This window comes from Purpureocillium takamizusanense, chromosome 5 (genome assembly GCF_022605165.1).
Source record: "Purpureocillium takamizusanense chromosome 5, complete sequence".
Classification (NCBI taxonomy): domain Eukaryota; kingdom Fungi; phylum Ascomycota; class Sordariomycetes; order Hypocreales; family Ophiocordycipitaceae; genus Purpureocillium; species Purpureocillium takamizusanense.
Genome location: NC_063072.1, coordinates 68,868 through 84,014, shown reverse-complemented (window position 1 = coordinate 84,014; position 15,147 = coordinate 68,868). Strand labels below are relative to the sequence as shown.

The 15,147-nt window shown below is 61.0% G+C and overlaps 6 protein-coding genes across 6 annotated transcripts; 2 read left to right on the top strand and 4 right to left on the bottom strand.

Annotated features, from left to right (window-relative positions):
• Positions 1-170: 170 nt before the first annotated feature.
• JDV02_005620 (uncharacterized protein) lies at positions 171-2,471 on the bottom strand (the record flags this gene model as incomplete). Its single annotated transcript, XM_047986933.1, has 1 exon — positions 171-2,471. One exon carries the CDS (start codon positions 2,469-2,471, stop codon positions 171-173), a length of 2,301 nt encoding a protein of 766 aa, XP_047842917.1.
• A 526-nt stretch (positions 2,472-2,997) lies between these two features.
• JDV02_005619 (uncharacterized protein) lies at positions 2,998-5,248 on the bottom strand (the record flags this gene model as incomplete). The annotated part of the gene is made up of 6 exons (XM_047986932.1): positions 2,998-3,741; positions 3,841-3,941; positions 4,037-4,634; positions 4,708-4,757; positions 4,825-4,905; positions 4,997-5,248. The coding sequence occupies 6 exons, from the start codon at positions 5,246-5,248 to the stop codon at positions 3,246-3,248; spliced, it is 1,578 nt and encodes a 525-aa protein (XP_047842916.1). The 3' UTR covers positions 2,998-3,245.
• Positions 5,249-6,021: 773 nt separating this feature from the next.
• JDV02_005618 (uncharacterized protein) lies at positions 6,022-8,085 on the top strand (the record flags this gene model as incomplete). Its single annotated transcript, XM_047986931.1, has 2 exons — positions 6,022-6,170; positions 6,363-8,085. The coding sequence occupies 2 exons, from the start codon at positions 6,022-6,024 to the stop codon at positions 7,993-7,995; spliced, it is 1,782 nt and encodes a 593-aa protein (XP_047842915.1). The 3' UTR covers positions 7,996-8,085.
• JDV02_005617 (uncharacterized protein) lies at positions 8,019-11,546 on the bottom strand. The gene is made up of 3 exons (XM_047986930.1): positions 11,326-11,546; positions 9,415-11,260; positions 8,019-9,364 (listed from the first exon to the last, which is right to left on the bottom strand). Exons 1-3 carry the CDS (start codon positions 11,398-11,400, stop codon positions 8,145-8,147), a joined length of 3,141 nt encoding a protein of 1,046 aa, XP_047842914.1. The 5' UTR covers positions 11,401-11,546; the 3' UTR covers positions 8,019-8,144.
• An 843-nt stretch (positions 11,547-12,389) lies between these two features.
• On the top strand, positions 12,390-13,964 carry JDV02_005616 (uncharacterized protein). The gene is made up of 2 exons (XM_047986929.1): positions 12,390-12,762; positions 12,840-13,964. The coding sequence occupies exons 1-2, from the start codon at positions 12,471-12,473 to the stop codon at positions 13,574-13,576; spliced, it is 1,029 nt and encodes a 342-aa protein (XP_047842913.1). The 5' UTR covers positions 12,390-12,470; the 3' UTR covers positions 13,577-13,964.
• JDV02_005615 (uncharacterized protein) lies at positions 13,602-14,788 on the bottom strand. Its single transcript, XM_047986928.1, has 2 exons — positions 14,662-14,788; positions 13,602-14,562 (listed from the first exon to the last, which is right to left on the bottom strand). The coding sequence occupies exon 2, from the start codon at positions 14,484-14,486 to the stop codon at positions 13,812-13,814; it is 675 nt and encodes a 224-aa protein (XP_047842912.1). The 5' UTR covers positions 14,487-14,562; positions 14,662-14,788; the 3' UTR covers positions 13,602-13,811.
• Between the last annotated feature and the right edge of the window lie 359 nt (positions 14,789-15,147).

The window sequence follows — 15,147 nt, the reverse complement described above, 5'->3', positions numbered from 1 at the left end:
TCGACATTCGCCGTGGATGACAACAATATTTCCGACACTCCTACCACTATAACTTGATCAGAATTGCCGCTTCTGATGCCGTCGCCGCGCGTTCTCGGTTCGTCAGTAACTCCCAGCACTCCCAGCAGCGCAGGGACGACGTCGGCAGACGAGCCATTACGTCGGCAGCGCTACAATATGAACCCTCTGCCGCCTTCACCAGCACCCATCTCCTTCACCACACCCTCAATGTCCACTCGGCAGCCCAGCCGGTCCTGCAGCCGGCGAACCCTCCCCATCAGCGTCTGAACGCGGTTCGCGCCACTCATCATCATCCCATCGCCTTGCTGCCGCCGACCGACGCCCCCAACACCCCCTTGCGCCTCCCGCCCCTCCTTGGCCGACATGGCCACCTCGCCGCCCCACGACGCGGTGACCTCGTCCATGAAGCCGCGTATCCAGTCCGCGTGGACCTCGTCGGTGGTCTCCACGCCGGCGACGAACAGCGGCAGCGGCCAGAGCATCGACCGCGGCATCTTGTGCGGCCACGACGTGCCCGTCGGGCTCGAGGACTCGTGCGCCGCCGCCGCCCGCCGCAGGTGCAGGGCAATGTCCAGGATGGACCTCACGGCGGCGACGGCGGACGCTTCGCTGCGCAGGGTTGGATGAAGGAGCCGAGACCAGAGGATCTTGGCCGTAAGGAAGACGGCGTAACAAGCCAGCCACTGGGATGACGCGCGGTTCAAAAGGGAGCTATCTGGGGGTAATGGTGGTGCGTCGTCGTGGAGCGTGGTTTCCCGCGCCAGCGGCGGAGTCACGCCCGTGGAGCCCGGAGAGCTTACGAGATGCATATTGGCGAGTGCGATGCCGGAAGCTGGCGACGTGCTTGATCGGAGGTTATGGAATCTCGTTGCATGAGCGCCTGGCCGCGTCGGTGGTACGGCGAGCTGCTGGAAGCATATCCGCCGCAACACGGCAGCGGATGGATTCGTCGCCATGGCGAGCCCAAACTCGACGTCCATTCTCCTCATGTCCGCGTCGATTGCCTCGACCTTGGCGTTGTCCAGCTCGAGCTGCGCAGACTCGTCGCCGCCGCCGTGCTGCACGACGAGGCGCTTCCACGAACGATAGCGCAACATGTTGGCGATGAGACAAAAGGTCTCGTGGGTTCGCACCGCCACCGGGGCCTTTTCTGCGTCGTGAAGTAGCTCCTCTGGTGGATACGAGTCGCCGAATATTTCAGATAAATATGTCTGGGACCGATCGAGAATCTGCTGGTAGCTCGGGTGGCTAGCGATGGCGTCGAGGAGGGTCGTCGATACGGCGGTGATGTTGTTGGTGGTTGTCGGCGCCGGACAGGGGGAGGCGAAGATGGACACCCGGACGTGGAGATAGCCGAGCCAGAGAAGGATTTGACTGGCAAATGCAGAGAGCTCTACGCCGTCAAGGTCGGCGTCTAGCCGCAGCTTCAGCGTCTCGAGGTAGTTCAGGATGGAGCCGAGGTCGTCGTTGAGCACGTCGCAACGACAGAGGAACAGGCCAGTGCATATGGCGACCTCGGAAGCGGATGCCATCACCCGCTGCCCTGAAGAACATGTTTCCGGCGAATCGGTCGGACCCTGGGCGTCTAGCCTTTGCAGTGCCGCCGTCGCGCGGGAGTAATACTGCCGCCAGGTATCATCGCCCGGTTGGCACGCCACGGCCCAGTGCTTCGCCGTCCACGCCAGGACGGCAAGCCTGAAGGGCGACTCGGCGTGAACGTTGGGTCCTCGTATGAAGTCTAGGACGAAGCGGAGATAGTTGCCCTTGCCGTCGTCTTTCAGGGAGTAAGCCCAGCCGCTGATGCAGTGCTCGTAGTGTTGAAAGAAGAAGTCGTCCCAGTTGATGCTTTGCTCGTGTGTAAGTTCATCATCTAGCGATGTGCTGTGTTTCAGGCACTTCGTTTGTCGATTAACGACCCCTGCGTCGTCTAAGGGAGGCGCTGTCGAACGGCTGTGTTGCGAGCTCAAGTACGAGATTGGCAGAGTCGGCGTGGACAGTGACACCTCAGTCGCCGCCGCCTGTGCCATGTCCATGTCCCAAGTTTCGAGAGCGGTAAAGGGCGTGGCGCAGTCAAGCCACGGATCAAGAGAAAAGTCAAAGTCCCAGGTGCTGTTCCACGGGAGTATGCCCGTAGTGTCGTAGGCAATGGAGGGCGTTGGCCTGCTGGTGACTTCTACATCCTGGCCGTGATGTACCTCTTGCTCAACCGACCAAGTCGGCAACTGTGCCGGGGAAATCTCGTCAGTCTGCCCGTTGCTTGTGCCGAGAGGCGTTTCTGATGATGGCTCTGCGTGTGACGGTGCGTCGCAAGGCTTTGATGCTGGGGCACTGCTGCTTTGTCGCGTCTTCTGCGGCTTGGAACTCGCGGCCTTGCTTCCATCATCGTCGTTCAGGACACCGACCGTGACCTTCCAATTGGCATCAAACGGTGCGTGGCAGGCAATGTTCATCCGGGAGCAGTTCTGGCAGGGATCTCCGCCGGCGCAGCGGACCTTGCGCCTGCGACATGTCAAGCAGCCTGCCACCACACAGTTAGACGATATAAGTGCACGGCTGCCATGGCTATGGGAAGCCGGGAGATAATTAGGACTTGCCATGAAAGCTACGCCGCATGTGTTGGCTCATCGGGGTGGCGGCGACGACTTTGCTTGTCCGAAGAACATGCAAAGTCTGGGGAATACAACGAAGCCGGCAGGCAAGGACTCTGGTCTAAGAAATACGAAGTACGATCTGGGAAACGAGCACCACTGGTGCTTGGAGCTCCGCCGCGCCCCCTCACTGATCCCCACTATAAGATGGGGGTTGGAGGTGAAGGTGCGTGACTGCCAGGGGCATGAGCACAGCTAGCATCTACCATGCTGTTGTTTACCATGCTGTTGACGGACGAGAGCGTCCAAGTGTTATTTAGGACTATTAAGCTCATGAAGAGACGGTTACAGTCCCGTATCACGATCGAGACACTACAAAATAATGAGTGAGTCAACTAACAGCTTACACGCTGTCGATGTCGATGGCGTGTGCTCAGGTGCCAACCTTTCCTGGCCTGTCACTGAGCCGGAACATCTTGATGCTCAGACAACGATGAGCCGTGATCCTCTGCCAGGTACGATGGCTTTGACGGCAATCGGCCGAAAAATTGCCACTACGTAACAGCCCATGATTGAATGAACAAGCGCAACAAGCCCGCTCATCAGCGTCTCCAGGGGCTCAATTCACACGCCCCATCACCAGCTATAGCGAAAATACGACAGCTCCCGATCCGTCTTGTTCAAAAAGTCGTCGTGCGGCTCGTCCGGGTCCACCTCGCCGTACAGGCGGTCCCGGCGCCTGTTCTCCCAGATCAGGTACCCCATGAGCGCGAGCGCGAGCATGATGAGCACGACAAAGGAGGCAATCATGCCGCGGAAGCCCGTCTGGTAGCCGGGGGCCTCGGTGGAGATGAAGAGCTGCGGGGCGACGAGGTTGCCGGCCGAGTAGGCGAGGAACATGCCGGCGGCGACGGTCGTCTTGCGCGACATGCCGGCGATGTTGGAGGCGACGAGGCTCATGGTCATGATGTAGCTCACGGTGCTGGTGAAGAGCAGGTAGACGCCGGCCAGGCGCGTGAGCTTCTCCGACGTGGGGACGTAGTTGATGAGCAAGGCGCCAACGAGCGGGGGGATGTTGGAGAGGACCATGATGACGCAGCGGAAGTTGCGGATGTAGGAGCCGGCGATGCCTCTGGATGCGGGTCGGTCTCGTGTTAGACAGCATCATCACGTCGCTAACAACTAGTGATGGCTCGGGATTTGATGGATGTGATGAGAGTGAGAGACTTACGCGCTGACGATGCTGACGAGGTGGATGGCGTGTTCGGGCATCGAGTACACGGTTGCCTCGAGGTTCGTGTATCCCAGCCCGGTCAGGATCAGCTTGTTGAACTGCGAGACAACTGTCGTCAGCATCTGGTCCATCGTTGGTGACAAGGAATGCCGGGGTTAAGGGGGGGGGTGTTGGCTTCAGGGGGTTGACTGACGGCCGTCAAACCTCCAGCGGGAAGGCACTGAACAAACACAATGGCGAAAAAGATCCACGCCTGTGGGTCGGAAAACACGGACAGCGCCTGCTCCCACTTCCAATGCGAGCTGCTGATGCCCGTATGGTTGGACATGACGCGCAGCACGGCAATCTTCCTCTCATGCTCCGACAGCACGCGCATTCTCCACGGCGAGTCGGGCATGAAGACGGCCAGCACGCCCGCCCACAGGACCGTCACGCCGCCAAACGCCAGGAACATGTACTTCCAGGGCGACAGGGCGCCGTGCCCATGCCCGATGCCGTAGGCGATGAGGTCGCCGAAGAAGGACCCCACGGCGTTGCCGGACCACCAGGCGCAGGCGCGCAGCGAGTGCTCCCTGCGCGTGTAGTACTGCGCCGTGATGAGCACGAACGCCGGGTTGTTGACGGCCTCGAAGAGCCCCAGGAAGAAGCGCGACGTGGCGAGCGCGGCGAAGTTGCGGGACGTGATGGCGAGGAGGATGCAGGCGCCCCAGCCGAGGACGTTGCCGGCGAGCCACTTGCCGACGGGGACGCGGTGCAGCATGTATGCGTTGAGCGGCTGGCCGATCATGTAGCTGTGGGTGTGTAAGAAGGGTGGGTGTGTAAGAAGGGAGTGTCAGATGCTATGAGGACTTTGTGAGTGCTCACCCAAAGTAAAAGATGCTGGCGACCCAGCTGTACTGGCTCTTTTCGAGATGCTGTCTGCATGTTAGCCATCTTCCCCCCCCCCTCCCCCAATACCCAAGCGGGACGGACGACACGTACAGCGTCCTCCCGGAGCCCAAAGACGGATGCATTAGACAAGATGCCTTTGTCTAGAAAGTTGAGCGTAAACGTGCCCAGGAGCTACATGTACACACCAGTGTCGGTCAGTCAGCCAGCTCGCGAGAGGGGGGGGGGAGAACAGCGTCGCAACGGGGGGTCGCCAGCTACTCACCAGCGGCATCAGGTACAGGTCAATCTTCCAGCGCACCTTGCTGGCCTCGGCGTCGGTGTACGTAAAGTTGTCGTCGCCGGTCGAGCGCAGAAAGTCGAGCGCGTCGTCGTGCTTGGTGGGCACCTTGTCGGAGAAGAGGTGCCCGTCGATGTGGTGCACGTCGGGCGTCTGGGACGGGGGCTGTGCCTCCTCAATCTCATCATGAGATGCCGCCGCCGCCGTGGGGGCCGTAGACTTTTCCTCGCCGTGCATCTTTATAGGTATGGATGGGAAGACGGGTCAGGGCTGGAGACGGGGAGCAATAAGAAGACAAAGACAAGAGGCAAGGCAAGCCAGCAATGTCCAAGCAGCGACGTGCAGTGTACAACAACTGCTCATCTCCCAGACAAACTCAGCGCTCGCAAAGAGGCAGCGAACGCCTCAAGATATATGCCTCCCTTGATCCATGCGTGCAAAAGCCACCTGCAGGCGTGTGGTTCCCCGACGAGCAGCACGCGCCCATCCAGCTAAAGCCATGCAGGATCGTCAACCCGCGGGGTGCGCATGCGGAGAAGGGAAGGATTTGTGGAGTGCAGAATCTGGGGAAAAAACGCTCGTCGCCATGACTACCGCTTCGGGACAAGACGCCGAGCGGTGGGCAAGTTGACGCCAGCGGCGGATGTTCGTGTAAGTCGACTGGCCAAAGCGGGCAGTCATGCCGAGTGAGGCACGTCGTGCAGCCGCGATAGGACGCCCTTTGGAACGGATTGACAGGTTGAGACTGCGTGATGAGCCGTGGAGAAGGCCGCTATCGGATGGAGCAAACCATCACACGGTCATGCTAAGCTGAGGACTGTCAGGAGACGCCGAATAAGCGGGATAACGAGCGTGGCTGCAGGGCCAAGAAAACATGATAAGTAACAAGGGCGAGCCGCCAGCAGCCATACCCTCGCCCATACCATACCATACCCCAACGCCAGATAGAGACCCCTCACAAGCAGCACGCACATTCATCCAGTCCATCAGTCCGTCAGTAGTCAGTCGCCATGGGGTCCCTCGCGCCGCCGCCGCACTACCAGCACATCGTGGTCCGCGGGCTGCCGTACGAGCGCGGCCTCTCGCACGGGCAGCAGGCGCGGGCCAAGATCCTGGCCAGCCTCGAGCACTACAGCCAGCCGGGCAAGCTGCCGCCTTGGTAGGTCTTTCCCATATGTCTATTACGATGCTTCTCCTCCTACTTTGCTTTGTCCCGTGACAAGGTCGTCCACCGCTGCCGCCTTCACAACTGGTCGGACTGGAGTAAAGCGTTCATGCTCTGGGAGCCTTGCCTCGAACTTGTTCGGTCATCCTAGTTCATTATAGTGCTGATACGTGGTGCAATATACAGGGACACATGCCGGCGCATCATCCACGAGGTGTACATCCCCGGCGTGGAGCGCTTCTTCCCCGAGGCGCTCCCCGAGATGCAGGGCATCGCCGACGGGGCGGGCGTCGACCTCGACAAGATTGTCCTGCTCAACGCGCGGTACGACCTCGCGCGCGTCCGCGGCATGGGCATCCGTCCTCATCCGAGCAGTGCGACCCTGCCGTCTTCTTCTTCTTCTTCTTCTTCTTCTTCCTCCTCTACTCCGACGAACCCCCCGACTGCCGTGCCTGCCCCTGTGAGTACTAGAGACGGCAGCACCAACGGCAACAACGTCAACAACACCAACCCCTCGATCCACAACAACAACAAGGACAACGTCAACGTAAACGAAAATGACAAGCACACATGGGACGATGAGAATAATGCCGACCCCTCCCTCCAAGAGTGCACCGCCGCCGGCCTCCTCTCCTCCGCCACGTCCACGCGCTCCGTCCTGCTCGCCCAAAACTGGGACATGTCGGCCAGCGTGCACGACAACGACACGGCCCTCCTCCTCGAGGTGCACCCGCACCCGTCCGAGCGCCTGCCCGCCATGTTCCTCGTCACCGAGGCCGGCCAGCTGGGCCGCTCGGGCGTCAACGCCGCGGGGCTGGGCGTGTGCGCCTGCTCGCTCATGTCGACGGAGGATTACTTTCCGCTGGTGCTAGACGACCGAGAGGCGGATAAAAAATGGCAGATGCAGGCACAGCAGAAAGATGGGCAGCAGCAGCGGAAGGACGAGAAGGTTAATAAGTGGCAGCAGACGCCGCTCCTCCCCATGACGCTCATGCGCCGCCAGTTCCTCCACAACATCAACTTCGCCAACGGCCTCATCAACATCCGCAACGCCCCGCGCCACGTCTCCAACCGCCTCGTCGTCGGCACCGCAGACGACTTTGTCATCAACATGGAGGTCACGCCCTCGGCCGTGCACCTCGCGTATCCGGACCTGCTGCACACTGTGCCGCCGTCGCCCATCTCCATGTCCATGTCCATGCCCTCGACGTACAACCACCACCACAACAGCAACGGCTGCCCGTCGTTCGTCGTCGGCGCCAACCACTTCGTCAACCCGGCCTTCCACGCCAGCGGCTGGGCGGACCGCAACCCTGGCGGCAGCACGTGGTTCCGCGACGTGCGCGTCGCGCAGGGCCTGCGGCGGCCGGGGGGGAGCGCGATGAGGAGGGCCGCCATGGCGGTGAAGAATGGAAAAGCGGTGGTGCGAAGCAGCAAGATTGTGGTGGGCGACGATAATACGGGGGTGCAGAGCGGCAAGATGATGGTGGGCGACGGCAAGGTGCTGGATGGTGATGGAAATGATGATGGCGATGCTGCTGCTGTGGTGGCGGCGGCGCCAGGGGGCGACGGTCTGCTCCTCACGCCAGAGGACGTGACCGAGGCCTTCTGCGACCACCTCTCGGCCCCGTCGTCGGTGTGCCAGCACGTCGGGGACTGCACGGTGCGCGGCGTGCCCGACTACCCGTACCGCGGGCGGCAGATCACCCTCGCGCACGTCCGGTACGACCTGACGCGGAGGACGGCGACGGTGTGCAAGGGGCCGCCCTGCGTGGGCGTCTTTCAGGAGTTTGCGCTGCCGCCCGTGCCCAACGTCTGAAGGAGGAACCCTCGCCATGCCGTGGGGGAAGTAGGGAATTCTGTGGATTAAATACACGCTGCCTAGTATAGATGAACTTGAAGAGATGCACATTGTAGATTGTTTCTGGGTATCGTCCTCCTTCCCTCCGCGGGACCGCGACAAACGGCTCATTGCAAGAGCAAAGACTCCTCGTTGAGCACGCCAAACAGGCTTTCCATCTCTCGCTCCGCCACCTTGAGCTCCTCGGCAACCTGTCCCGTGACGAGCGCGTACGCATAGAGCAGGGCGTAGTCCTTTTCTTCCAGTACAATGTCCAGCCCGGTATCGCCCGCAGACCCTTCGCCGCGTCGGAGCCCCGGCTCCAACACCTCCTGCGCGTTGCGGAACGCAAAGATTTTGCTGAGAAGGCGGTCTCGTACGCCGTCGACACTCGGCACGGCGTCGGTCAGCGGGTACTCGAGCATCATGGAGCTGGCCAGGACCTGGAAAACGTGGCACATGCGGTCGCACAGCACCGCCCGTTCCGGGGCAGTATACTGCAGCAACGCGCGCTCGCCCGGCGTGAGCCTGCCCTTGAGCTGCGTGACCAGACTCATGGCGTAGAATCCGTCGAGGATGCGGTTCGTGCTTCGCATGATGCGGCCACACGTCTCGAAAGGAAATGGGCCCCGGAGCTCGAATTCCGACGCCGCGGCCTGTCGCAGCGCCTCGAGCCGGTCGGCATATCTCTGCAAGGCGCCCTGCTCACCCGAGCGAAGGTAGCTCTGCGTGCAGTCGCTGCGGAGGAGGATGGCCAGAGGCCCACGGCGCCAGATCAAGCCCATCTGCAGGTACAGCATCGACATGCCTTCCTTGAACTTCTGGCGAGCCGAGATGGGCCAGATGAGTCGGCACACAATGAGCCCCCATAGGATGCCGGCAATCACCGACATGGCTCGCTTCTCGGCGATGAAGATGATGAGCGGATGCCGCCCTCCTTCGCCCTCGTCGTCGCCGTAGTCGTCGTTGAGCTTTTGGCTGAGGCTGTACGCATACAGCGTCGACACGTTGTAGGCCAGCAGCGTCATGCGTCCCAGCGGCGCCTTGCCCCGTGCCACGATGAGGAAAAAGTTCCAAAACGCCACGAGCGCGCCCAAGGAGGCCAACGCGATGGCATTGCCCTGGCTCAGATTCCAGTTAACTACGGAGAAGAAGGCGCCAAAGAAGGTGCCGAGGAAGCGAGCCCAGCCGGTCGTGTTGGACGCGCCGACCGTCATGGAGCACACAATCATAAACGACAGCAAGCCCCATTCGCCGCGGTAGTACATGTACCAATCGCGGGTGGCGTCGATGAACGCCCACATGGCCCAGAGGGAGGCGCCGATGCCCACCTTGAGTCCAAAGCGAACTGTTTGCGTCAGCTTCGTCATGTGCCAAACCTGCCGGGAGTCGACTCACTCTCGTCTCTCGCCAAAGTTCGGGTGAACTTGAGCACATGCTGCGAGATGGTGGCAAGCACTCGGCTGGCCTCGGGCGCCGCCTTCCAGGCAAAGGTATCCCGGCGTTCGACCATGGATTCGGGGATCCCCTTGGGGACCGCCGACTTTTTGATCGGCTTGATCCAGCTCGATGTGTCGGTCGGCTCGTAAGGCAGGGCCGACATGGACAAGCCCCGAGAGGAGGGTTTTCGGAACCACAGCAACCACCGCCAGCTCCGCTTGCTGCGGTCGCTCACGTACTTGAGATCATCGACGACGTCCAAGTACTTTGACATTTCTTCTCCAAGACTTTGCAAGCTGAAGCTGAAGTGTCCGCAAGCTGCGGCAACCTCCTCGAACTCGGCTTTTGTCTTGTCGGACCGGGATCGACTCTGGTCGATCAACAGATACAGCTCAGACAGAGCGGCGGCGCGGCTTAGGTTGAAGCCGCTCAAAGCGTCGGTTAAGTGGAACCTGAAGTCGTCCAACACCCTGACGTCGTAGTCGGGTGCGTCGCCAAAGGGCGGATCGCGAAGAACCCGAGAAAGAATGTCAGCGAGGGCTTCCATGTGGGGACCCATCATCGTCACAAAGACCTCAAACGTGTCTGTCGGCGTCTGCAGAGGAGCCTTGCCCGCTTTGTTCCCAAAGTACGGTCCGTTGTCGCCATCGATGCTAGCCGCCGTGTAGCTCGAAGAGCGGCTGTTGAGGGGAGAGATGAGTCTCTGGGCGGGAGACAACGGTGTTTGTGCCGTCCGCCCGCGTATCTCCTTGAGCAGAGCGGATTGGGCAAAGGCTGCACTGCGCAAGCCGCCAATGGACTGGGCGAGTGTGGAGATGGCGGTGGCGGTTGATCTTTCGAGGGCATAGAGCTTTTCCTGTCCGAGGAAGTAGCGCTCAAACTTGGCCTCGCGGAGGTTGGTCATGACCTGCGGGTAGGCCGCGGCGTAGGCCTTTTGCGCAGCTGCCAACTCGGCGAGCGACGAGGGATCGTCCTCTGCACCCTGGAGGAAATCGCTCGCAATGACGGACAGCATCTGGCCAAGAGAGGTCGATGCGCGGTTCATGGACTGGCGGAGCGACGTGCGGGCCGAGACTCTCCAGAGTAGGAGGTTGACGGCTGCGGCCGTGGTGATGCCCATGATGAGCATCTTGAAGACCTGCACAATCTTGTGGTTGGAGAAGACGTTGTCGACGACGGCGTTTTCCTTGGTGACTACGCCGATGATGGCGAGCGAGGCCAGGGTGCTGCCGACATTGACGAGCGGGTTGGACATTTTTTGCTTGACCCAGCCCATGAAGCCGAAGCCGCCGCCGATGAAGACGACAACGACGAGGACGTGCGCCAGGGTAACGAGCCCGAGAGCGGAGCCGACGAAGACCGATGTGGCCATGGAGAGGATCGATATGAGCTCGGCGTAGGCGACGGCGACGCTGGCGATGAGAACGGCCTCGATCATGGAGCCGGCAGAGCGCGAGGCATGGAAGTATACGGTAATGGTGGCGACGACGTGCTTACCGTCGGGCCGGCCGAGGAAGTCGGACAAGGGCGCGACAAAGGTGGCGAGGCTGGCGATGGTGTAGGCAATGGTGCACTTGAGCACGCCGCGCCCCTTGGGCGAAGCCAACCAGCGTGCAAAGCCGGCGGCGGGCGCATGGAGCTTGCGCCCGAGGGTCTTGAAGGCGCGCCGGAGGGCGGAATCCTTGGAGGGCGCCCTCATGGCGGCGTCGCCGTTGGGGAGGGACTCATATTGGGGTTCGGAAGCCCGGGAGGGCGACTCGCGCGGCGTGTGGGACAGAGGAGCGGCAGAGTTGTTTTCAACATGCTATCAATCCATGGGCGGTCAGCGCGGTCACGAGAAAGGCATGTTTACATGTTCGCAGAGCTGACTTGGCTAGGTGTTGAGCGGTGGGCTTCAGGCCGCTCTGGTTGCTGCGCGGTCCGAGCCGGGGACGCAGTATTCATCAAGGAGGACGAGGGTCGGCGGCGGCGGCGGCCGTCGCGGCGGCGGGAGCAAGTGACATTCGAGTGCGGTGGGTGATGCGGAGGAGAACTGCGGTGCAGTGCTCGACTCGGATCGTGGAGGACTGTGGATATGTGAAAGGTGGAGGCGAGAGGGATGGGGAAGGTGGAGGAGGTTGGAGACGACCTGGATGCGGTAGATCTGGCACTGCGGGGATGGAGCTTGGGCTGTGGAGCGGCTGACAGCGGGCAGCAATAGGGTAGGTTTTGGAGAGCCCCGGGCCCAGCATTGAGCCCTGCTGGTGGCAGCTTTGTTACCTAGGTAGGCTCTAAGCTGAACACTCAGAGGGCCAAAAGTTTGTTGGTGGGGGGAGGCGGAGCGTGTCAGCTGCAAAGACGTCATCTGCAGCTCCCACGTGCCGTGGATGTACAACAAACAGCAGAGACAGTAGGTGTGTACACGGCAGTGTTGGGATGCAATGAAACATCGATTGATTGCACCTTGGATGGAATCGACGCAGTGGATGCTACTGTGCTGCTGCCCCTTGGGACGGTCGCCATGATGAAAGGCCGTGCAGCAGGGATGGATGGGAGCCATTCTATGATTCCTCCGCCATAGGGCTTCCAGGGCCTAGCACCGCCGCCAGCCACTGTGCCGGGGGATGAAAGCTGCCCCGGCTGAGGATTCAACCTAGGTATTCTTTCCTACTACCTGTACCTACTACTGGTACCTAGTAGAGCAGCTACAGCTCAAGCATCCTCCAATGCGGCAGCGCAACGAAGCCGCAAAGTTATCATCCGCAAATTATTCGTCGCCAGGAACGTGAGCGCTGCCTCGGCTGCGACCCATCGCCCCCAGTCCGCAACGCCAGGCCCCAGCCGGCTGCCTGCCTGCCTGCCTGCCTGTTCACCCGCCCACGATGTAGGGTCCAGCGGGGTCGACAAGACCGCTAGCAGCACATCAAACCACTCGACCCAAGGCGCCAAAGGAAAAAAAAGACCATCGTGAACCAAAATGGGCATGCGCCGAATTCCACTTCGAAGCTGTATATATATGTCACCGTTTCGCGCCGATGAGGTGCGCGCAGCTCTCGCCTCCAGACATTTCGCGGACAACCATTGAGCGGTTCCCAAGGAGCAACAAGTGTCGGTCGACTCGACAGCCAACAACCATGAGCCAGCAGCAGGACACGTCCTCCCCGTTCGTCATCACCACCGTCCTGGGCACGAGGACGTTTGACCTGGAATCCATCCAGCGTGGCGGAGAAGCAGCCGCTCCCGCGAGCGACGGTGAGCTGGCCTGGCCGTATATACCGTACGACTATGAGCCCCCGTCGGCCGCGCACGAAGACGCCGTCAGACAAGGTGCGAGCGCAAAGTCCCTGTCATCATCACCAGCAACCACAACTCAGCAACCTCTTACTAACTGACTCGGAACCAAGTTGCGTACATTGGCCTGCTGCTCAAGACCCACGCGCCACTCCACGAGCAAGATGACCCAGAGCTCCTCTCCCTGCTGCTCCGCTCGCTCGAGACACGCCGCGACCTCACCCGGCGCGTGCTGCAATACACCGTCGTCGAGCGCGGACTCAAGGCCTTGTCCAAAAAGTGCGGCGACGTTCCAGCCGCCCAGGAGTTTGACCTCGCGGCGCGGGCCCAGGCGTTGACGCGCCACTGGTATGACCGCGACAGGAGCGACGACCCGAACAAGAAGGATGCCACGGGCGACATTCCCTACGCGCCGCTGATCAAGACGCCCTCGACCGCTGCCATTGACAAGCCCGACGACGACGACGGGACGCTGCGCCTTAGCGAGAGCGCCCAGTCCGACGCCGACGCCATCTTCAAGGCCATCAAGATGGAGCGCGAGCACGCCTGCTCGTATTTCCGGCTGCACCGCCCCAAGCCCATGGCCTGGCACCCGCAGACGGCGAGCGCGTGGGAAAAGGTCGATCGCGAGGCGGCGGCGACGGGCAGCATGTACCACCTGCCCGACTTTATCCCCATCTACATGGGCTTCGGCCTACAGTCGATGGACGTGCCGTTTACGTGGCGGAACCCGGACTGGGACGAGGCCCGGGTGGAGGAGTATGCGGCGGCGAAGGAGTTTAAGCGCCAGTTTGAGAGCACCACGGGCTCGTACCCTCTGCGGAGCGAGGATATTCTTCAATCCTCGTAGCCTCATATGAGACGCTTTGAATAGTCGGCCCCGAGCCGATTCTATATCACGGAATCAGTCAATCAACCTGTGCAGGAGTCAAGCCGACACCGCGTGAATGGACTCTTCAGGCAGACTGCGCATGTCACCAAGCCCTTGACAACATTGAATTCACGACAACGGAACCCAACACTGCCCACATCCTCAATTCTTGCCCCCTTATTATTGTAGCACGCAACATGGTTCGCATCGCATCTCACGTCGCCAGCTCCCCCTGCTTCCGCGCAAGTATCCACTGAAACGGAATCACCCGCCCGTCCTCCTCCTCCTCGATAATCGTATTCCGCACGACATCGAACCCCGCCTCCGCCACCATGCGCGCGTTGGCCTCGGGACCGCACTGGCTCCAGTACATCTGCGTCCCCAGCCAGCTCGCCACCGACCCCTCGCCCTCGTCGTCTTCCGACGTGCCCAGGTTGCACAAGAGCAGGCCCCCGGGCGCGAGCCACGCGTAGGCGCGCCGGAACATGGCCCGCTGGTCGTCGCGCGGGAGGTGGATGATGGAGTACAGCGCGACGACGGCCTGGAAGGATCCGTCGTGGAAGGACAGCTGCGTCATGTCGCCGGGCATGAACTCGACGTTGGTGTCGGCGGTGCCGATGTGCGTCCGCGCGAGGCGCATCTGCGCGGTGGAGATGTCGTTGGCGACGACGCGTCCGCATGCCCGCGAGAGGATCTGCGTTCCCGGTACGCCGGCGCCGCAGCCGAGTTCTAGGACGTGTGCGGAGGGCGCGACGGCGGGGCCGAGTTCGCGGAGGAGAAGCTGCAGCTGGGCTGGGCGGGGGGTCTCCTTTTGCGTTGCCCACTGGAGGTACGTTTCGGCGATTTCATCGTAGCCGCGCTGGACGAGGGTCTGCGGCGTGTCGGTCATGGTTTGTTATTGTCGGTCAATGTGTTTTGGTGAGGGTTTGTTCGAGGGGGTTTGAAGGTATTGGCGATGCCTTGCACTGACGATGGTTTGTTGGCGGTGGTACGTATATATGGATGGATGGGCGTGGGAGTGGAATGAGTCAATCGGCCAAAGCAGCTCGCGCTTACTTACTTACAATGTCGCGCTGGCGTCATGATCGGCCTCGCATAGGTTTCGGCTAGTGCGCGCAGTAGTTGATGACTTATTGGAGCGCACACAGGCCGGCGCCATTACGAGCCTCACGTTCGCCGGTGGCAGAGACGGGACTTGTTAGGAGTGGAAGGATGACAAGCGCACGATGGGAAAAGATCAAGGTGCAGTACAAGTACCGTAGTTGTGCATGGCTACTTGCCGTCACGTTGGCAGTGGTGTAGAAAATGACATGTTAGTCTAGTATATTGCGCGTCTATTGAACAGTTACGAAGGGTTCATAAGGAGTGTCTGGAAGCAAGCACCAAAAGAGTGAGTGGCACATTGATGAAGCGCCGAGTTCCCCAGGCCGCCATGTCGCAAACAGTCTATCCATTCCGCGCCCGCCAACAAGCGTCCTTCTAGCCCATCTCCAAGTGCAAGTCGATCTATCCCTTCCGTCTAGTGTGATTGTGCAACCTCCTGCAACGCA

What these genes read in the sequence shown, in the direction of transcription:
- JDV02_005616 (XM_047986929.1), top strand. Translation starts at nt 12,471, where the DNA reads ATGAGGTGCGCGCAGCTCTCGCCTCCAGACATTTCGCGGACAACCATT. An exon ending in CGAAGACGCCGTCAGACAAG is followed by an intron (nt 12,763 to 12,839) that starts GTGCGAGCGCAA and finishes CTCGGAACCAAG; the next exon opens with TTGCGTACATTGGCCTGCTG.
- JDV02_005617 (XM_047986930.1), bottom strand. Translation starts at nt 11,400, where the DNA reads ATGAATACTGCGTCCCCGGCTCGGACCGCGCAGCAACCAGAGCGGCCT. An exon ending in ACCGCTCAACACCTAGCCAA is followed by an intron (nt 11,261 to 11,325) that starts GTCAGCTCTGCG and finishes ATGGATTGATAG; the next exon opens with CATGTTGAAAACAACTCTGC. An exon ending in AACTTTGGCGAGAGACGAGA is followed by an intron (nt 9,365 to 9,414) that starts GTGAGTCGACTC and finishes TGACGCAAACAG; the next exon opens with TTCGCTTTGGACTCAAGGTG.
- JDV02_005615 (XM_047986928.1), bottom strand. Translation starts at nt 14,486, where the DNA reads ATGACCGACACGCCGCAGACCCTCGTCCAGCGCGGCTACGATGAAATC.